Source organism: Scyliorhinus torazame, chromosome 5 (assembly GCF_047496885.1).
Source record: "Scyliorhinus torazame isolate Kashiwa2021f chromosome 5, sScyTor2.1, whole genome shotgun sequence".
Lineage (NCBI taxonomy): Eukaryota > Metazoa > Chordata > Chondrichthyes > Carcharhiniformes > Scyliorhinidae > Scyliorhinus > Scyliorhinus torazame.
In genome coordinates, this window is record NC_092711.1 from 155,951,987 (window position 1) to 155,974,483 (window position 22,497).

General features: G+C 46.2%; 1 protein-coding gene across 1 annotated transcript; it reads left to right on the plus strand.

Annotated features, from left to right (window-relative positions):
* Window positions 1-11,842: 11,842 nt before the first annotated feature.
* On the plus strand, window positions 11,843-21,040 carry LOC140420199 (uncharacterized). The gene is made up of 2 exons (XM_072504225.1): window positions 11,843-11,981; window positions 14,709-21,040. Exon 2 carries the CDS (start codon window positions 15,064-15,066, stop codon window positions 16,489-16,491), a length of 1,428 nt encoding a protein of 475 aa, XP_072360326.1. The 5' UTR covers window positions 11,843-11,981; window positions 14,709-15,063; the 3' UTR covers window positions 16,492-21,040.
* Window positions 21,041-22,497: the final 1,457 nt, after the last annotated feature.

Here is a 22,497-nt window from a genome sequence, read left to right on the forward strand (position 1 = left end):
TCCCCAGTGTGACTGCGTTGATGAGCTTCCGGCAGGGATGGAGATTTGAACCCCTTCCCACAATCTCCACATTTCCACCATTTCTCCATGGTGCCGATGACCTTGTGTCTCTCCAGATTGGAGCCTCATTCACACACAGAACATCGTGTACAGTTTCTCTCTGCTGTGAATGATGTGATGTTTTTTCAGGCTGTGTAACTGGTTAAGGCTCTTTTCACAGTCAGCTCACTGGAACACATTCACTTGCATATGTATGTGTCTCGGTGCTTTTTCCAGTCACACTGACCTTCCCACAGATAGAAGACAAACATTTCTCCTTCCACATTCAGGGGCCGATGATATTCATATCCTGACAAATCAAAAGGCTCTTAAACCTTGAGTTTTCTGTCTGTAAGTCTTTCCATTCCAATACCCTGTAAAAAGAATCAAAGTAGAATGAAACTCAATAGACAGCCCAAAAACAGGTCATTGTATCCAGTGTCAGTGTATATATTCCCCATGAGCCTATCGCTTCTCTCTGACAGCAGGTCTTTCTATTCCTTTCTCTCTTGTGTCTGCAACTGCTAAGTGCATTCATGCTGTTTTCCTCAACCAGTCCCTGTGGCAGCAAGTTCCACACCCTCTGGATAAAGACATTGAATCTAACCAGTACTATCCTGTGTGGCCGAAGAGCGATGCTGCCTCTTTTCTCAATTTCCTGCAGAGGCTGAATCATTGTTGATGAAAAAGCGTTGAGCCCAGCAGCATTACTCTTGTCTGATCATCTCTGGAAAGCAGGCGTATCAGAAAAGTCAGCTCAGCCTTCACAACACTCAGAATAAAGCCGATACCTTGTCAAGGAACTGCAATGAACCACAAACAACTATTTGCGGGAATCCCTGTCTGCCTATCCTCCGGTAAAACATCTTGAGATGTTAGTGGCAATATGTGAATAAGATGCGGCGTTTCTTCATTCAAGTTTGTCAATTGGAATTCTATACCCTTGAAGGCTGTGGATGCTCAGTCGCTGAGTATATTCAAGACTGAATTCAAGAGATTATTGGATACAGAGGGAAAGAAGGAAAATGGCGACAAGGAGAAAAAGTGGACCAGGCTCTATGTCCTCCAACTGCTCCTGTTTATTCTGCTCTTAAGTGGCTCTTGATGGACAGTGTCCTCTTTACATTTCGTAAAATGACCAATAACGATTTCAGATTTTATTTTGGTTCCATTCAAGTTCCGAGAATCGTAGAGATGCATTGCACAAGGTGGTGCGATGGGGGTTGTTCAGCCCATCTTTCCTGTGCTGACTTTTAGAAAGAACGGACTTGTTCAGTCCCTCATTCCCGTTTCATGTCCCTCGCCTTGCACCTTCTCATACTCAGGTAACTATCCACCTCTCTTTTAAAATTAATTAGTGAATCGTATCGCTGCCTTTTCAGGCAGATCCTGGAACTCACTGAGTTTTGCTCAACTGCCATTGTGATACAGGTAGTTCAGTGAAGGTTTTACAGTGGGCAGTACGAGAGTATTTCAAAAATATCAACAGAAAAATATGTTTGAATATTAAAATTATTGGATGGGAGGGTAGAGCTAGTCCAGGGTTCAGAATGATTTTTCTCCTGGTCACTGGGACCCTGAAGCCTCCACTTCCTGTTCCCTCACCAAAATGGCCGCACATGTGCCGTTTTTACCAAGTTTCTACTTTGTTTCTACCAAGATGGCGGCCGGTCACCCTGGGTCAGTGGGCCTACACTAGACTCTGGACACTTTGGGAGCAGAAGAGGAAAAATAGAAGTGGAGAGGCAGGAGGTAAAGGAGACAAATTTTATCCAACTACAACTTGAATAATAACTTTGACAGAATCTCAAACCCCCAACTTCCCCAAAGTAAGAGGTGTATATGAAAACCACCACCTCCAATTCACACATCGTCCTGACTTGTCTGACATCCAGAATTGGGTGAGCAGACATTTCCTCCAATTAAACATTGGAAATAGTGAAGTCATTGAGTTTGCACATTCTCCCAGTGTCTGCGTGGGTTTCATCCCCACAACCCAAAGATGTGCAGCGTAGGTGGATTGGCCACGCTAAATTGGAAAATAATAATTGGGAACTCTAAATTTATTTTTAAAAATAAATAGTGAAGCCATTGTCTTATGGCCCTGCTACAAACTCCATTCTCTAGTCACCATCCACCTCCCTGGCAACTGTTTATTTTATCCTTTCACAGGGAGTGGATATTGCTGGGAGAAATCATTGCCCACTCCTAATTGCCCTCGAGAAGATGGTGGTGAGTTGTCTTCTCAAACTGATGTAATGCATGATGTGTAGGTTGGGCCACAGTGTGGCCAGGGTGGGAATTCCAGGATTTTCACCCAACAACAGTGAAGGAACAGGGACATAGTTCCAAGTCAGGATGTTGTGTGGCTTGGAGGGGAACCTGCAGGTGATGGTGTTCTCATGTGTCTGCTGTGCTTGTCGTATGAGGCGGTCACAAGTTGAAAAGTACTGTCCAAAGAGCCTTGTTGAGTTGCTGCAGTGCATCTTGTAGGTGGTATGCGCACTGTGTGTGACTAATGCAGATTTCAATGTCATATTTGACCAGAAGATGAGCTTTTGACTACATATTTGCACCATCACTAAGACTGTTTATATCCAGCTCAATAATATTGCCCGACCTAGCCCACACCTCAGTGTATCTGCTCTGAAACCAACATCTATGCAACTGTTATCTTTAAACTTGATGATTCCAACACACTCCTGACCAGCATCCCAACCTTTATCATCTGTAAACTTGAGATCTTTGCTGCCCATTTTCTCACTCTTACCAATCCCCTTTTCACTTGGCGCAGTCTTATCAACTGGTTGAACTGTTGATTACCAGAGGCAGCAGCAACACATCCAGCTCTACCTGGCCCTGCTCGCCTCTGCCTAAACTGGTCACTATTTCTGGATTGTTCCTGGAAGCAAGGACAACTCAGATTCTGTTCTTCATGATCATCTTCTTAAATCTCTCTCCTGACTTCAAACAAGTGCAAGGAGCTCATTGATTTCTTTGTCATTGACACTGAGATCATCCGTTCAGCTGAATCTACTTCCAAAAGTTATTTGTGAACTCGCCTGTGTCTCATTGGGTTTTGTGACTGCATGAATCTCTTCCCACACATGGAGCAGTTGAAAGGCCTCTGCCCAGTGTGAACTCGCTGGTGTGTTAGAAGGTCAGATGAATCAGTAAATCTCTTCCCACACTTGAAGCAGATGAACGGACTTTCCCCAGTGTGACCACGTTTGTGTTTCAGCAGGTGTGATGAACTGCTGAATCCCTTCATACACACAGAGCAGATGAATGGCCGCTCTCCAGTGTGAATTCGCTGGTGTGTGCGAAGGTTGAACAATCGATGAAATTGTTTCCCACACATGGAGCAGGTGAAAGGTCTCTCCCCTGAGTGACTACGCAGATGAGTTTCCAGTTGGGATGGAGATATGAATGCCTTCCCACAGGCCCCACATTTCCATGGTTTGTCTATGGTGTGGATGTCCTTGTGTCTCTCCAGGTTCGACGATTTCACACCTGTAAATTTCAAATTTCCCATAAAAAGAGTTTATAAACATCATCATTGTCAATACCGAATAAAAATGAAGGAGAGACAATTCTAGTTTGTTTGGAACAGGTTTTCTGCACTTCTTTCTGTGAAACAGTAAATCCTCATCACATCCATTCTCCCTCCTCCCTATGCTGGAATCTAAACCCCAGGGTGACAAACCAGCCCACATTTTATGGGCCATATTTGAATCCACTGAGATTTGCTGCTTGGGTGTCTGACTCGTCAACTGGACCTATGTAGAACTCTGTTCCAACCGTTCTGGCAGCCAACCACCCCCTCCCTGGCCTCACATTTCTGTCAGCAGCCCACCCAACACCGCCCACCTCTTCACACAGACCCGTGCAGGCTTACCTTTAATTTTCACCATGAGAGTTTGTCAGTCTGCCAAACCTTTCAAACCACCTTCAAAATTCCTTTCATTGCAGTTTACCCGCTCCCTCCACTCTGGCCGGGTTCAGTTCTCAAGTCCCTCTGTGTAGAGTGAGAATAAATCGATAATTTTCTCTCCTGGTCACTGGAATCCTGATGCCCCGCCCACTCTGTTGTTTCACCAAGACGGCCGCAGCTGAAGCAAACAAGCCCCGGGAGCTCAAAATCAGGATCTGTGGGTTCTTCTTGGCGGTTTGGGGCCTCCAGCGGGTGTTTGTGAATCATCCCCGCCCACCTCCCAGGGCTTCCTTCCTTTCCAGAGATCAGAGTCCTCATTGATTTGAGTGCAAAGTGTCAGCTCTTATTTATTGTTCCCCTCCCCCATCCTCTGATGTGAACCATCCTCCAGTCGCTGAAGCAGGATGGTGACCTTTAACCTGGGCCTGTTCCTAGGAGGGAGAAGCCCCGCAGCTGCAAATCAGGGAGCTGACAATGATTGTGAAGGGTTTGCGGATCCTCCCTCCCACCGCCTGATGCTAATTTTGCTTCCCCGGGACAAAGGACTCTCCTCCAGACGAACAACAGCATTACGCCTGCGCGCTACTGCCTCACCTCATCAACCGCACTGCGCATGCTCCAGATCACAATGCCCAGGGGAATGATTGATGGCGGCTCCCGACCACTAGTAATAGGGGGCGGGACTGGAGGACTGAATGGGAGCAGCTGGTCCTCCAACCAATCGGAGCGAATGAGGGGCAGTGAATGAAGCATGCGCAATGCGGGAAATGGTGAGGGGTGGATGCTTTTTTTCTCGGATCTATAATTTGTAAGCGGAAAAATCGCAGATCGGAGCATATGATGGAGCCGGCGTGTGGACGGGACGATTTCTGTACCGGTTCTGTCATCTACAAACTCCCTCAAAATCCCATCAATCCCATTTGTACTGAGCGGGGCCAAAGATCCCTAAAGTCGTCCCGGTTAATGATCACCATCTTTATTGGGGGCAATGTGCAGCACTGAGCATGTGCGGCCGCCATCACGTTGGGGGCAATATTTTCAGAGCTGGGTGGAGCTTGTCCCCCGTTGTTTTGAATAGAGACAACCTGTCCATCAAACTGGGTCACCCTTTGAGTCCCAATGTCTTAATGATGAGGCAGGGTGGAAGCAGGGAAGGAAAGAAAAGGATGTATCTCCTGCTCTCTGGATCCTACTACCTCAAGGGACTTCCTGCCTTATGTTCCCAAATATCTGTGGCAAACGTACCCTAAAATATATGGAATTATGTTCACTACTCCCAAAATGTTCCCCTACTGAAACCTCAACCACCTGTCCAGGCTCATTCCCCAATACCAGATCCAGTACTGCCCCTTCCCTCGTTGGACTATCTACATATTGCACCAAGAACGAACTGCTGACAATGACAAGGGGTAAAGTTAAGTTCAGTAGGGCACACGAGTGGTCATCCTAAGTTAGAATTATATTCACACCCAAAGATGTGCTGGTTGGGTGGATTGGCCGCGCTAAATTGCCCCTTAATTGGAAAAGAAATATAATTGGCTTCTCTAAAATATTTTTTAAAAGTTAGAATTATAGAATCCCTGTTTCTGGGAGGGCCGTTTACGAGCTTTGACGGGCTGACTGAGCTGTTTGGGTTGGCGTGGGGAGAATGTTTTTGGTATATGCGGGTGCTGGACTTTGCAAAGAAGGTCTTCCCGACCTTCCCAATAGTGCCTGTCTCCTCGCTGTTGGAGGTGGTGCTGTCAGCGGACGGGGTGAGGGGCGACAGGGGATCGTCTCGGTGATTTACAGGAGGGTTTTGGAGGAGGATGGGGTGTCCATGGAGGGGTTAATGCGAAGTGGGAGGAAAAGCTGGGTGTGGCGCTGGAGGAGGGGTGTGTGCTGAGGAGGCTAAACGCCTCGACTTTGTGTGCGAGGCTGGGGCTGATACCGCTGAAGGTGGTGTACAAGGTGCACCTTACAAAGTCTTGTGGTCTTGGCACCTTCAGTGATGCCACCTAAGACAGAGTAAATAAAATTAGGAATACTCACGAAGTATCAATTCGAGGAGCATAGATCTCTCAGAGATAACAAAGGAATAGATCAGAGTTTTAGCAACAGATGCTCTGAGCCTTGGCTGGAGTCAGGCGACGTTACTGAGGTGGAATCCAGTCTTCAAGATGATGTAAATATGTGGTTGGGAGCAAGTCACGGGGTCAAATATCACACCAACCATTTGGACAATGTCTTTCAACCTCAATCTCAAAACAATGACCAGGGTGAGGGATGGAGTCAGTGGCTAATAAAGGAGTTTGTGACAGGGGCTGAACGCAATGTCTTCCCAATGTTGAAGTGGAGAAAGTTTCTGCTCACCCATTACTTACTGTCAGAACTGTGTGTGCCTTGGAGGGGAACCTGGATGTGATGGTGTTCACAGACCCGATATCCTGGTCCTTCAAGGAGGCAGAGGTTGAGGGTTTGGGAGATTCTGACAATGTTCTGGTTAGATTTTGGAAATATAAATTCCCTCTCCTTCTCCTCTGCTCTCAATCTTTTCTCACTCTCCTCCCCCCACAGAGGCCTGAAACGTTTCTGGCCCAGACCTGCGGAAGGTTTCCTTCCCTGAACGACATCAGTGAATCAGTTGTTCTTTTGTGAAAATCTGGCAGTTTTCAAGGTTACCTTTTCCTAGTGCCGGCCTCACAAATGACCAGATTTCAGCTCAATTTCACAACCCACCTTTGTGTTCTTCTGCATTTTCTCTCACTCCTTTTTTTCTGTCTAAACTGATATCACAGGATATTGGAAGGGGAAGGTTTGCATTTGGGAAACATCACATCAGGATCTGACGGAGTCGCTTAAGTTATCGTTACTGAATATCAACAGGTTTTGAACTTAATATAAGAACATAAGAACTGGAAGCAGGAGTAGGCCACCTGGACCTTTGAGCCTGCTCCGCCATTCAATGAGATCATGGCTGATGTATTGTCGACTTAGCTCCACTTTCCCGCCAGAACACCATAACCCTTTATTCTTCAAAAAACGCTCTATCTTTATCTTGAAAACATTGAATGATGGAGCCTCAACTGCTTCACTGGGCAGGGAATTCCATCGATTCACATGGAAGGAAAAAACACTGTTCACAGTGGAGAGAAACCACACATGTGTTATGTGTGTGGACGAGGTTTCAGTCAATCTTCTGGCCTGTCAAGACACAAGCGCATTCACACTGGCGCGAAACCGTGGAAATGTGGGGATTGTGAGGTGGCATTTGGTTTCCCGTCTGAGCTGGAAACTCATCGACGCACTCACACTGGGGAGAGATCACTCATCTGCTCCGTGAGTGGGAAGAGATCTACTTGGTCATCAAACTTGCTGACACAACAGCGGGTTCACACTGGAGAGAAGCTGTTCACCTGCTGTGCGTGTGGAAAAGGGTTCACTGATTCATCCAAGCGACTGAAACAGCAGCGAGTTCACACCGGGGAGAGACCATTTGCCTGCACTGAGTGTGGGAAGGGATTCACTCATATATCCACCCTGCTGAGACACCAGTGAGTTCACACTGACAAAATACCTTTTAAATGTCTGCACTGTGGGAAGTGCTTTAAAAGCTCTGGAAAACGGATGTACCATCAACATGTTCACACTGATGGGAGACATTTTAAAGGCCCAGACTATGTGAAATGTTATAAAGTCTCCTGGGAGCTGATGGCCCATCAACATATTCACACTGATGAGAGACCGTTCAGGTGCTCTCGCTGTGGGACTGGGTTCAGGCGATCATCTCAACTCACTGCCCACCAGCGAATTCACACTGGGGAGAGGCCATTCATCTGATTGTGGGAAGGGATTCATGCAGTCATCCACCTTGCTGAAATACTAGTGGGATCACATTGGGGTGGTACCGTAGCACAGTGGTTAGCACTGTTGCTTCATAGCGTCAGAGTCCCAGGTTCGATTCCCGGCTTGGGTCACTGTCTGTGGAGTCTGCACATTCTCCCCGTGTCTGCGTGGGTTTCCTCCGGGTGCTCCGGTTTCCTCCCATGAGTCCCGAAAGAGGTGAACATAGAACAATACAAGAGCAGCACGGCGGTGCAGTGGTAGCACTGCAGTCTCACGGCACCGAGGTCCCAGGTTCAATCCCAGCTCTGGGTCACTGTCTATGTGGAGTTTGCACATTCTCCCCGTGTTTGCGTGGGTATCACCCCCACAACCCAAAAGATGTGCAGGGTAGGTGGATTGAACATGCTAAATTGCCCCTTAATTGGAAGAGATGAATTGGGTAGTCTAAATTTTAAAATAAAAAAAAAACAGAATACAGCACAGGAACAGGCCCTTCGGCCCTCCAAGCCTGCGCCGACCCTGGTACTTGCCTGAACTAAAACTGTCTGCACTTATGGAGTCCATATCCTTCCATTCCCACCCCATTCATATATTTATCTAGATGTCCCTTAAATGCTGCTACCGTACCTGCTCCCACTACCTCCTCAGGCAGCACGTTCCATATATGACCCACCCTGTGTAAAAAACCTGCTTCGCACATCTGTTCTGAACTTTTCCCCACGCACTTTAAACCTATGTCCCCGAGTACTTGACTCTCCTACCCTAGGAAAGAGCATCTGACTATCCACTCTGTCCATGCCACTCATAATCTTGTAGACCTCTATCAGCTCACCTCTCAACCTCCGTCGTTCCAGTGAGAACTGACCGAGTTTATCTAACGTGCTGTTGGGTAATTTGGACATTCTGAATTCTCCCTCCGTGTACCCAAACAGACGGCAGAATGTGGCGACTCGGGGCTTTTCACTTCATTGCAATGTTAATATGAGCTTACCTGTGACAATAGAGATTATTATTAAAGACAGACCTTTCAAATGTCTAAACTGTGGGAAATTCTATAAAACGTCCGGGGAACTGATGTCCCATCAGCTTGTTCACACTGATGAGAGACCGTTCAGGTGCTCTCACTGTGGGACGAGATTCATGCGATCGGAGCAACTCACTGTACACCGGCGAATTCACACTGGGGAGATCCAATATTTCCTCATAGTTAAAATTCTCCATCCCTGGTAGCATCATCATAAATCTCCTCTGCAACGGGCAGCATGAGGTCCCAGGTTCGATCCCGACTCTGGGTCACTGTCCGTGTGGAGTTTGCACATTCTCCCCGTGTTTGCGTGGGTTTCGCCCCCACAACACAAAGTCGTGCAGGGTAGGGTGATTGGCCATAATAAATTGCCCCTTAATTGGAAAAATTAATTGGGCACTCTAAATTTAAATAAATAAATAAATATATCTCCTCTACAGTCTCTCTCGTGTGATCACCTCCTTCCTGTAATATGGCTGTGGTCTAACTGGTGTTTGATGCAGTTCCAACACAATCTCCCTGTTCTTATAATCTCAGCCCTCGGCTACCAAAGGAAACTATCCCACCTGCCTTCCTAAGCACTGAAGAGAGTGATTGGCAGCTGAGAGAGACAGAGGGAGAGAGAGGAAGCAGAGGGAGTGAGAGGCACCAGAGAGAGAGAGAGGAGCACCAGAGACTGAGAGAGGCAGGAGAGAGAGATAGGAGAGAAGAGAGAGACAGTCTAGTCAGTAACAAAAATAAGTAATGGAATGGAGTTCAGACATGGATCTGCATGAACTGACACCACTTTATTGACAGATTGACAAGATAGTCACTGTACTTGAATCAATGTTATTCACTTTTGGAATTGAATGAATAAAGGGTCAGATTAACTATATCACAATCACCCAGTATCAAATAGGTCTGTTTAATAGAGAACAGGATTAAACCCAGTGTCCAACATTAGAGGTCTCTGTGGCTGTTAGATGCCTGGTTTCACTGTACAGCTGACGAGCCCACAGCTTCAGTGAACTCGTCTACCCAGGGTCTGTTTGTAAATCCTCATCACAACATATTACCTAGTTAGCTATTGCATATATCATCATGGTCAGACAGCTCACACAAAGCTCAACCAGAAACAACGGTTCTTCTTTCTACTGATCCCAGCTCCGACAAGGGGTCACAGCATCTCCAGCCCTCAGCTCTGTTACTGGGCTGTCATTGACATGAGCAACAGACAGACAGCAAGTTGCCTGAGGCTGAATGGGAAGTTGAAACTTGTGACTTAAAACCAACTGTGTGAGATCTCTGAAAAGATCAGGAATTTTAAAAGATAAATTCTAAACCCAGTGAACAAATTAATGAGTCATAAGACAAAAACTTCAGGTTTTATGACTTTTACTGCAACAAACTAGAAGCAACAATGCCTTAACACTATTTTAATAGGGAACGTATCCCTTGAACTATAAATAGAATGTTGCCCTTTTACTTTTCACGACAATCAAAAATCACACTCCATGGTTACGTCGCTGAAGTTGTCACTCAATTCTCCTGGAACCAGCCCAATGTGATTCTTCATTCCTGTGTTTTCTTCCATTCTGTTCCTTTACCTGACTGGCAACCCTTCACCCCACAAGTGTCTTTTGCAGTGATGGTTTTCCTGATGATATTCAGGTCCTGATAAACCAAGTGACTGTTCCAAATCCTGAAGTGGCATTCATTTTTTTTCTGCAAATCTTCATCTAATATCCTGTAAAAGGAATTTATAAATGGAAATTGAGAACAGGCAATTCTAGTTTCCATCCAACACACTCTCCCTCCATTCTCACTCTGTAATATTCATCCTCCTAATTATCTAAAGGTGCTGATTCAGGCTGACTGACAGATCCCTGCTTACTACTTCCCGTCTTGGAGAGGTCTGAAAATCTCCATGCAGACTGCCAGGCATAAATATGTCTATATTACTGAACTCAAAATGTGTGGAACATACAGACTAGATTCACTTCCTTTCTCTACAGTTGCTGCAAGTCACCAATGACCCCTCAGGGTGAGAAAAGAAATGGAAAGATAAAGTAGATTTGGAGCGGCTGCTGCCTATTGGGCATTCCAGAACAAGAGGTAATAGTCTTACGGTAAGCGATAGCAAATTCAAAACAGTTTTAATTTTAAAAAATAATAATTTAGAGTACCCAATTATTATTTTTCCAATTAAGGGGCAATTTAGTGTGACCAATCCACCTACTCTGCACATCTTTGGGTTGTGGAGGTGAAACCTACGCAGACACGGGGAGAAAGTGCAAATTCCACACAGTGACCCGGGGCCGGGATCGAACCCAGGTCTTCAGCACCGTAGACAGCAGTGCTAACCACTGGGCCACAGTGCTGCCCTATTCAAAACAGAGTTGAGGAAAAACTGTTCCTCCCATGGGCTGTGAATCTGTGGAATTCACTACCCCAGAGTGCGGTGGAGCTGGGACAGTGAGTACATTTAGGGAGAAGTTAGACAGATTTTAAATTGGGTTGAAGGGTTCTGAAGAACTCTCAGGACGGTGGAGGTAAGGCCAGGATGAGATCAGCCATGACCGAATGGCGGAGCAGACTCGACGGGCCAAATGGCCTAATTCTGCTCCTCTATCTTATGAACTTCTGAAAGGGGAGACATTGATTTGCTCCCAGATGTTGCCCAGAGGAGGAAGTTTTAGTCTGAAACTCATTGTCCAACCTCCACATTGTGACATCACAAAAAGCTCACACTCTAAATCAGCCAATAGGAATCAATCCGCTCCGCAGTGACGTCACTGCATTAGTGCGCACACGCCGGCGCGTTGACACGCGAGCCCCGCCCCCACCCTTTGTTCCCTCTCCCCCAACACAGCCTCGAAACGGTTTCCAGGCAACCAGCTGACAGTTCCGGCCGTCGGTGATTTCCCCGCCCCTGACCTGGAGCTGCGCATGTCTCAGTGAGAGGGGAAGCTGCGCATGCGCAGTGGAGCTCATTTCCGCTGACATTTCCGCTCAGGTGTTGACTAATGGAAATACTTGGAGGACCGGAAAGACTCTGCCCCTCCGCCAATCAGAGCTTCCCCATTGTTGGACATGGAGGTTTCTGCCGAGCGAAGCTGTTGTTCCTTCAACCCGGAATGAGCTGGAGCTGCACACAGACTCCTATTTCCAACAATTGTGAGTAAAACACTTTCTTTTCTCCCCCTTTCCATTTCTTTTCTCATTCCGACCTTCAATTGGTCACTTGCAGCAACTGAAGGGAAAGGAAGTGAATCCAGGGAGGGTGCAGACTCTGCAAAGGTTTGTCCAGGTCTCTCTCTCTCTTAAAGACATCGTTTGCTCCCTCAGCTTGACACATTTATTTGTCTGGCTAAAAGGATGTTCTCAATTAAAGGGCTGGTTTCTCCAGGAGATGGCTGGCATTTAAGGGGTCAGTAAACAGGCCAAGTCCAACACAGCCAATTACTTCCCTGTCGGAATACTCTCCATCATCAGCAAACTGATGGAATGAGTCATTAAAGGTCCTATTAAGTGGCACTTATTCTGCGATAACCTGCTCCAGGAAGCTCAGTTTGGGTTCCGCCAGGGTCACTCAGCTCCTGACCTCATTACAGCCTTGGTTCAAACTTGGACGAAAGAGCTGAATGCCAGAAGTGAGGTGAGAGTGACTCCTCTTGACATCAAGGCAGCATTTGACTGAGTATTGCATCAAGGAGCCCCAGCTAAACTGGAATCAATGGGAATCAGGGGATAATTCTTCACGGGTTGGAGTCATACCTGGCACAAAGGAAGATGGTTGTGGTGATTGGAGGTCAGTCATCTCAGCTCCAGGACATCACTGCAGGAGTTCCTCAGGGCAGTATCCTAGGCCCAACCACCTTCAGCTGCTTCATCAATGATCTCCCTTCCATCATAAGGTGAGAAGTGGTGATGTTTGCGGATGACTGCACAATGTTCAGCACAATTCTCAACTCCTCAGATAATGAAGCAGTCCATGCCCAAATTCAGTAAGACCTGGACAATATCCAGACTTGGGCTGATAAGTGGCAAGTTACATTTGCGCTACACACGTGCCAGGCAATGACCATCTTCGAAAAGAGAGGATCTAACCACCACCCCTTGACATTCAGTGGCATTCCCATCGCTGAAACCCGCACAACCAACATCCTGGGGGTTACCATTGATCAGAAACATAGCCATATTAATAATGTAGCTACCAGGGCAGATCAAGGGCTGGGAATCCTACGACAAGTAACACACTTCCTGATACCCCAAAGCCTGTCCACCAGACATCTACAAGCACAAGCCAGCAGTGTAATGGAATGCGCTCCACTTTGCTGGATGAGTGCAGCTCCAACAACAAAGAAGCTTGACTCTATCCAGGACAAAGCAGCCTGATTGACTGCACCCCCTTCCACAAACATTCAAACCTTCCACCACCGACAAACAGTAGCAGCTGTGTATACCATCTACAAGATACACTGCAGTAACTCATAAAGGTTCCTCAGACAGCACCTTCCAAACCCACAACCACTACCATCTAGAAGGACAAGAGCAGCAGATACGTGGGAACCTCACCACCTGGAGGTTCTCCTCCAAGTTACTCACCACCTTGACTTGGAAATATATTGCCGTTCCTTCACTGTCCCTGGGGCAACATCCTGGAATTCTCTCCCTAACAGCACAGGGGATGTAGGGCAGCATGGTGGAGCAGTGGTTAGCGCTGCTGCCTTACGGCTCCGAGGTCCCAGGCTCAATGCCGGCTCTGGGTCACTCTCTGCGTGGAGTTTGCACACACTCCCCGTGTTTGCGTGCGTTTCACCCCCACAACCCAAAGATGTGCAGGGTAGCTGGATTGGCCACGCTAAATTATTCCTTAATTGTAAAAAATGAATTGGGTACTCTAAATTTATAAAAAACAAATGAAAAAAAAATGCACAGTGGATGTACCTACACCTCCAGGACTGCAGCAGTTCAAGAAGGCAGCTCACCACTACTTCGGAAGGGCAACTGGGGAAGGGCAACAAATGCCGGCCTGACCAGCATTGTCCACATCCTGTAAATTAATTTTTAAAAATTTAATATCGGACAGAGATATGTCTAGTGTTGTTATATGGTATGTATTGTAGATATTATTGATGGTTCTGTAATAAAATACATCCATTATTATTTCTAGTTTTGTAAATAGTACTGTACCTACATTATATATTTCCAGTCATACAGTCATTGCAGCACTGACAGAATCCATTTGGTAACTCAAGTTAATGCTGACTCTCTGTACAGCAATCCAGTCAGTCCCATTCCCCCTCGATATCCCTGTTCCCCTGCAAGTTTATTTTCTTCAAGTGACCATCCTATTTTATTTTAAATTATTGATCATCTCGACTTCCACAAACCTTGTGGGCAGTGAGTTCCCTGTCATGACCACTCCATGACTAAATAAAATTCTTCCTCAGATTTCCCCATCTCTAATCAGTAAATGTACTTACATGGAGATTCTCTACTCTTGTACAGGTTTTAGTGAGTTTAGATTTGTTGATCAGCACCTTGAGGAAAATTGTGAGGGAAAGTAAGTGAATACAGTCTGTATATTACACACATTTTTCATTGAGTATTATAGACATATATGTCTGGCAGCCTGCATGAAGATTTTCAGGTCTCTGTGTCCAGGACAGAAAGCAGTGAGCTTGGATCTGTCAATCAGCCTGAATCAGCACCTTCAGGAGAATTGGGAGGGTGAATATTAGATGCAGCAGAGTGAGAATGGAGGGAGAGTGTTGGGATTGAGATTTAGAGCATTTCAGGGAAAGAGAGAGGAAAGAATGTTCGATAGACACTAGAATTGTCTGTTCTGAATTTCTATCCTGTACTGACAATGATTACTATTGTAAAATCTGTTTTCAGGAAGTTCGAACGAGAGGCGTTTGAGGCCGATATCTCAAACTAAATATCACGTCAAGAACTGACTGAGTCACTTAATTCTTGGGATCATCGGCCTTTGAATCTAGAAGGAGAAATGTTTGTCTATTCTGTCTGCTTCAAGAGATTTTAAACAACAGTGTGACTGGAAAAGCATCGAGACACACACACCCATGTGAGACTGTTACAGAGCACTGACTGTGGAAAGAGCTTTAAGCAGTGACACAGCCTGAAAACATACGACACCATTCACAGCAGGGAGAGACTGTATAGGTGTTCTGTGTGTGGATGACGCTTCAACTGATTGTCCAACGCGGTGAAACGCAAGATCACCCGGACCATGGAGAAACCATGGAAATGTGAGGATTGTGGGAAGGGATTCACAGCCCCACACGTGCTGGCAAGGCATCAACGCAGTCACACTGGAGAGAGGCCGTTCACCTGCTCTCAGTGTTTAAAGGGATTCGCTGACATTGGCAGCCTGCGGAGACACAAACTAGTTCACACTGGGGAGAGACCGTTCACCTGCTCTGACTGTGGGAAGGGATTCACTCGGGTATCCCACCTGCAGACACACCACCGAGTTCACACTGGAGAGAGGCCTTTCACTTGCTCTGTGTGTGGGAAGGGATTCATTGACATTGGCAATCTGCGGAAACACAAACGAGTTCACACTGGAGAGAGGCCTTTTACCTGCTCTCAGTGTGAAAAGGGATTCACTGACATTGGCAGCCTGCGGAGACACAAACGAGTTCACACTGGGGAGAGGCCTTTCACCTGCTCTCAGTGTGAAAAGGGATTCACTGACATTGGCAGCCTGCGGAGACACGAACAAATTCACACTGGGGAGAGGCCATTCATCTGCACTGTGTGTGATAAGGGATTCACTCAGTTACACCACCTGCAGAACCACCAGCGAGTTCACACGGGGGAGAGGCCATTCATCTGCACTGTGTGTGATAAGGGATTCACTCGGTTATCCCACCTGCAGACACACCAGCGAGTTCACACTGGAGAGAGGCCTTTCACCTGCTCTCAGTGTGAAAAGGGATTCATTGACATTGGCAACCTGCGGAAACACGAACGAGTTCACACTGGAGAGAGGCCTTTCACCTGCTCTCAGTGTGAAAAGGGATTCACTGACATTGGCAGCCTGCGGAGACACGAACGGGTTCACACTGGAGAGAGGCCTTTCACCTGCTCTCAGTGTGAAAAGGGATTCACTAACATTGGCAGCCTGCAGAGACACGAACGAGTTCACACCGGGGAGAAGCCGTTCATCTGCACTCTGTGTGATAAGGGATTCACTCAGTTACCCCACCTGCAGACACACCAGCGAGTTCACACTGGGGAGAAGCCGTTCTTCTGCACTGTGTGTGATAAAGGATTCACTCGGTTATCCCACCTGCAAGCACACCATCGACTTCACACGGGGGAGAAGCCGTTCATCTGCACTGTGTGTGATAAGGGATTTGCTCAATTATCCAGCCTGCTGAAACACAATGTCACTCACACCAAGAGCAGGCCCTTTAAATGCTCTGACTGCAGGAGGAGTTTCAAAAGCTCACAGCTACTGATGTCCCACCAGCGCGTTCACTCTGTGGAGCGACCGTTCAGCTGCTCTCATTGCACAAAGAGCTTTAGAACCTCATCCAACCTGATGAAACACGAGCGAGGTCACACCGGGAAGAGCCCGTTCACCTCTCCGACAGGGAAAATATTCACTTGGTCATCACTTGCTGAACCACAATGTCACTCACAGCAATGAGAGACCCTTTAAATGCTCCGATTGTGGGAATGGGTTTAAAAGCTCTCGGGTACTGATGTCCCACCAGCGCATTCACACTGAGGAGAGACCGTTCAGCTGCTCTCACTGCACAAAGAGATTTCAAACATCATCCACATTGCGGAGACACCAGCGAGTTCACACTGGAAAGAAGCCATTCACCTGCTCTCACTGTGGGGAGGGATTCACTCAGTCGTCCAACCTGCTGAGACACCAAAGGGTTCACAAGTGATCTTGGGTTAGATTCTGCTGTTAATCACATCCAGGACTGAACCTGGAGTGGGTGGAGGGGTTTGTCTCCTCGTCAACTGGTGCTCGGATGTGGCGACCCTGGCAAACTACTGCTGCCCGTCCTGGAATACCCAACTGTGAAGTGCCATCCATACTACTTTCCACGGAGTTCACTTCTGCCATCATCACGGCGGTCTACATCCCACCCCAGGCGGAAGTGAAGAAGGCGCTTGATGAATTGTAACTACTATAAATAACAATGAAGCAGAATACCCGGAGGCCTTGTTCATCGTGGCCGGGGACTTTAACCAGGCCAACCTCAAGAGTGTACTGCCAAAATTCCACCAAAACATCTCCTGTCCCAACAGGGGCCCCAACATCCTTGACCACTGCTGCACAAACATCAAGGGTGCCTGATGATCCATCTCCTGATTGCACTTCGGAAAATCGCACCACAAGACGGTGCTCCTTCTCCCGGCATACAAGCAGAAATTGAAGCGGAGAATCCGATTAAGAAGGTCGTGCAGTGCTGGTCCGAGGCAACAGAAGAGCTCCTACGTGACTGCTTGGAGTCAGTGGACTGGTCCATATTCAAGAACTGAGCAGCCAACCTAAACGAGTATGCCAGCACCATCACAGACTTCATCAGCAAGTGTGTAGAAGATTGTGTGTCAAAGAAGGTAGTATGTACGTTACCCAACCAGAAACCGTGGTTTAATCGGGAGATTCACTCCCTGTGGAAGGCATTGTCAGAGGAATTCAAGACCGGCGACCCTGACCTAATCAAGAGATCTAGGTATGACCTCCGCAAAGCCATCATGGACTCCAAGAGACCACACCAGGACTCCAAGGGACAGTACCAGACTAAGCTCGAATCACAGATTACCGACATGGACTCTCGTGGTTGTGGCAAGGCTTAAACAACATAATGGGTGCAAAGTAAAGCCGAGTACAGTCTTCAGCAACAGCGCAGCACTCCCCGACAAACTCAATGCATTCTGTGCTTATTTCGAGCAGGAAACCAACAAACTGCCCCAGGAGCCTTGGACACACCCATACCCACCGTCAGATTGGCCTTCTTGAAAGTGAACCCTCGGAAAGCGACAGGTCCTGACGGAGTCCCTGCCATGCACCCAGATCCAGCGTGGACCAACAGGCAGGTGTGTTCGCGGACATCCTCAACCTCTCCCTACTCCGTTCTGAGTTTCCCACTTGCTTCAATAAGACCACCATCATACCGGGGCCAAAGAAGAATCAGGCAAATCTCCTACGAAAGGAGATTGGGGAAACTAGGCCTCTTTTGTCTGGTGTTTCGAGGAATGAGAGGGGATTTCATTGAAACTTACAAAATCCATAAAGGAATAGACAGGGTGGGTGCAGGTGAGAGGTTTCCCCTGGTTGGAGAGTCTGGAACCAGGGGACACAATTTCAAAATAAAGGGGAAGCCACTTAGGACCGGTCTCGGAGGAGACATTTCTTTACTCCTCGGGTTGTGAATCTTTGGAATTCTCTACCCCAGAGGGCTGTGGAAGCTCAGTCACTGAGTGTGTTTAAAGCAGAGACTGACAGATTTCTGTTTTTTGTTTAATAAATTTAATCGTACCTAATTATTTCTTTCCAATTAAGGGGCAGTGTAGCGAGGCCAATTCACCTCCGCTGCACGTCGTTTTGGCTTGTGGGTCTGAGACCCAAAAGACACGAGGAGAATGTGCAAACTCCACACGGACAGTGACCCAGGGCCAGGATCGAACCCAGGTTCTTTGTGCGTGAGGCAGCAGTGCTAACCACTGGGCCACCGTGCTGCCCAACTGACAGATTTCTAAATATCACAAAGGGATATGGGGATAGCGTGGGGAAAAAGACATTGAAGTCATGATCGTATTGAATGATGGAGCAGGTTCGATGGGCTGAATGACTAACTCCGGCTCTGGTGATATAAAGATAGGAAGGAAAGTAAATTGTGAAGAGGACATAAGGAGGGTACAAAGTGATATAGATAGGTTACGTGAGTGGGAAAATATCTGCCAAAAGGAGAATAATGTGTGGAATATGTGAAATTATCCATGTTGGCCAGAAGAATAAAAAAGCTTCTTATCGAAATGGTGAGAGATTGCAGAGCTCCGAGATTCAGAGGGATCTGGGTGTCCAAGAGCATGAATCACAAAAGGCGAGTATACAGGTACAGCAAGTAATTAGGAAAGCTAATAGAATGTTATTGTTTGTTGTGAGGGAAACTGAATACAAAAGTAGGGAGGTTATGCTTCAGTTATACAGGACATTGGTGAGACCACATCTGGAGCACTGTGTACAGTATTGCTCTCACTTAAGGAATGATGTCAATGTGTTGGAAACAGTTCAGAGAAGGTTTACTGGACTCATACCTGGAATTGGAGGCTTGTCTTATGAGGAATGATTGGACAGGCTTGGCTTGTGTCCGATGGAGTTTAGGTGACTTGATTGAACCGTATAAGATCCTGAGGAGCCTCGACAGGGTGGATGTGGAAAGGATGTCTCTTGTGGGAGAATCTAGAAATTGGAGTCACTTTAAAAGTAATAACTTGCCCATTTACGGCAGAGGAGAACTTTTTTCTCTTCAGAGGGTCGCGAGTCTTTGGAACTCTCTTCCTCAAAGGGCAGTGAAAGCAGAGTCTTTGAATATTTTGAAGGCAGAGCTGGATAGAATCTTGATAGGCAAGGGGGTGAAAGGTTATCGGGGGGTTAGCAGGAATGTGGAGTTGAGGTTACAATCAGATCAGCCGTGAACATATTGAAAGGTGGAGGAGGCTCGAGGGGCCGAGTGGCCTACTCCTGCTCCTAATTCGTGTGTTATCACATCCTTTATAATAGATTGTAGCATTTTCCCTCCTACTGATGTCAGACTAATTGGGCCTGTGGTTCCCCGTTTTCTCTCTCTCCTTCCTTAAATAGTGGGGTTACATTTACCACCTTCCAATCTGCAGGAACCATTCCAGAATCTATAGAATTTTGAAAAATGACCACCAATGTATCCACTATCTCTACAGCCGCCTCTTTCAACACTCTGGGATGTAAAGCATCAGCTTTTGGGGATTTATTAACTTTGAACCACATTAATTTCTCAAGTACTACTTTTTCACTAATACTAATCTCCTTCAGTTCCTCGTGCTCACTAGTCCCTTGGTTCTCTCGTGTTTTTGGGCCGATTCCATGTCCTCCATGAAGACAGACACACATTGTTTAGATTCTCTGCCATTTCATTGTTCCCCATTATAAACTCTCCTCTCTCTGCACGGAATGGACCCACATTGGCCTTTGCTAATCTTTTCCTTTTCACATTTTAAAGGAGCTATTCCAATCGTTTTTTATGTTTCTCGCCAGTTTGCTCTCATATTCAGTTTTCTCTTTTTGAGTTTCTTGATCCTCCTTTGCTGAATTCTAAGACAAGTTTCCAATCCTCAGGGTTACACTTAATTTTGGCAACTATACGAGTGATAAGATCGCTTATTTTATCTTCAAATAACAGCGCAAGATCGGGTTGATTGGAGGTGTCCAAAAATGCAACTTTATTGCTAATTATCCACCTTGATTCTCTTACATAAAAATGAATCAAAACGTAGATCAAATAAAACATCAAAATATAATAGAGAGTTAAAAATATCAGAAAACTTTAGGAAATCAATACTTGGTTCAGAATTTCTTAAAGCATGAATACAGAACAAACTTTAGTCATGAAACTTTATTCTTAAAGAAATTCTTATCAATGGTCTAACCCCTTATTGGTTTCAAATTCTCAGCTGAGGCTTCCTGATTTTATTCAAAAAATTCTGTCACTTGGAGCATGATTTGTTATCCAGGCATTGGTCATTACTTAAGATTCATTAATGTCTATCAAATTAATTAAATGTCGACATGTTCCTGCCACGTGTACCAATCCTCTGAAGATAAGATGTTCTGCATTAACCTTACTTGTCGCTAAGGCTTTGCTATATTTGGAAATGTTTCTGTTGCTGAGGCTGCAATACTTTTTCATTACTAGATGTATTTGTAGAACAATGGTTTATTCATTATAAGGTCTTTTATTCAACTTTTCGTGAAGCAGTGTTAGATTCTGACACATATTAAGTTGCTTGCACAGCAATTCTCATTTTATCTGAAACAATGTCTTTGCCTTGTGGATATTCCATTTTCTATCTATATATTGAATTTAAGAATTATACTGCATCAATTCTTAAAGATTACCAATAAATCAGTGAAGCAATAAATCTGTAATCTATCAATGAGTCTCTTCCTTTGACCTAATGGAATCTTTAATTTTTCTTGTTACAAGAGTCCAGTGGAGGCAAAGTCGTGAGACCGGCCAGTCCAGCAGAAAGAAACCCTCCCACCCTCCCACTTCACCAATGTCAGAATGAACAAAATGCAGTCCTGGGTGTAATTGAGAGCAGAAACAATAACAACAGAATCCAACCCCTGTAATCAATTGTGAACTTGTTGCTGTCTCAGCAGGTACGAGGAAACACAGACTCCCTTCCCACACTCGAGAGCAGGTGAACGGCCTCTCCCCAGTGTGAACTCGCCCGTGGGACGTCAAGCTAGATAATTGATTGAATTCCTTCCCACACTCTGAGCAGCTGAATGGCTTCTCTCCAGTGTGAACTCGCTGGTGTCTCCGCAGTGTGGATGATTCACAGAATCCCTTCCCACACTGAGAGCAGATGAACGGCCTCTCCCCAGTGTGAAGTGGGTTCCCTTATCTGATTGACAGATTCATGTGCAGGCTGAATCATTGAGTGAATCCCTTCCCACATTTAGAGCAGATGAATGGCCTCCCCAGTGTGAACCCTCTGGTGTGTTTGCAGGGTGAATGACTGACTGAATCCTTTCCCACAGAGAGAGCAGCTGAATGGTCTCTCCCCAGTGTGAATGCGCCAATGAGCTTTCAGTGCAGATGGGGCTTTGAATCCCTCACCACAGTTAGGCATTTCCACTGTTTCTCCATATTTTGGGTCTCCTTGTGTCTCCCTAGGTCAGACAATTGAAGCCTTACCCACACACAGAACACGTGTACGGTCTCTTCCCGCTGTGAATAGTGCGATGTTTTTTTCAGGCTGTGTAACTGTTAAAGCTCTTTCCACAAGTCAGTGCTCTGGAACACTCTCACTCGGGTGTGTGTGTCTCGGTGCTTTTCCAGTCACACTGATCTTTAAAATCTTTTGAAGCTGACAGATAAGACCAGCATTGCTCCTTCAAGATTCGAAGGCCAATGATATTCAGGTACCAAAGAATTGAGTGACTGTCAGATCCAGACAACATGTATTAGATTTCTGTCTGTAATTCGTCCTCTTCGAATCTCCTGTTAAAACAATTTACAAAATACATCACTGTCAGTACAGGATAGAAATTCAGAACAGACAATTCTAGTTCTTCTGGAACATTCTTTCCACTCATTCCCCAAATGCTGTAAATCTCCATCCCACACACTCTCCCTCCATTCTCACTCTGCTTTATCTAATATTCACCCTCCCAATTCTGCTGAAGGTGCTGATTCAGGCTGATTGACAGATTCATGCTCACGGTTTCCTGTCCTGGACACAGCGACCATAACAAATAGGAGCTGCGGTCAGCCATTTGGCCCTTTGAACTTGCTCAATCCTGTAATGAGCCCAATGGCCGATCTAGCTCAGCACCATTTCCCCACACTATCCCCCATATTTGGTGACTTCAACATCTTGAAACTTATCAATCTCGATCTGGAAAATACTTGATGACTGAGGCTCC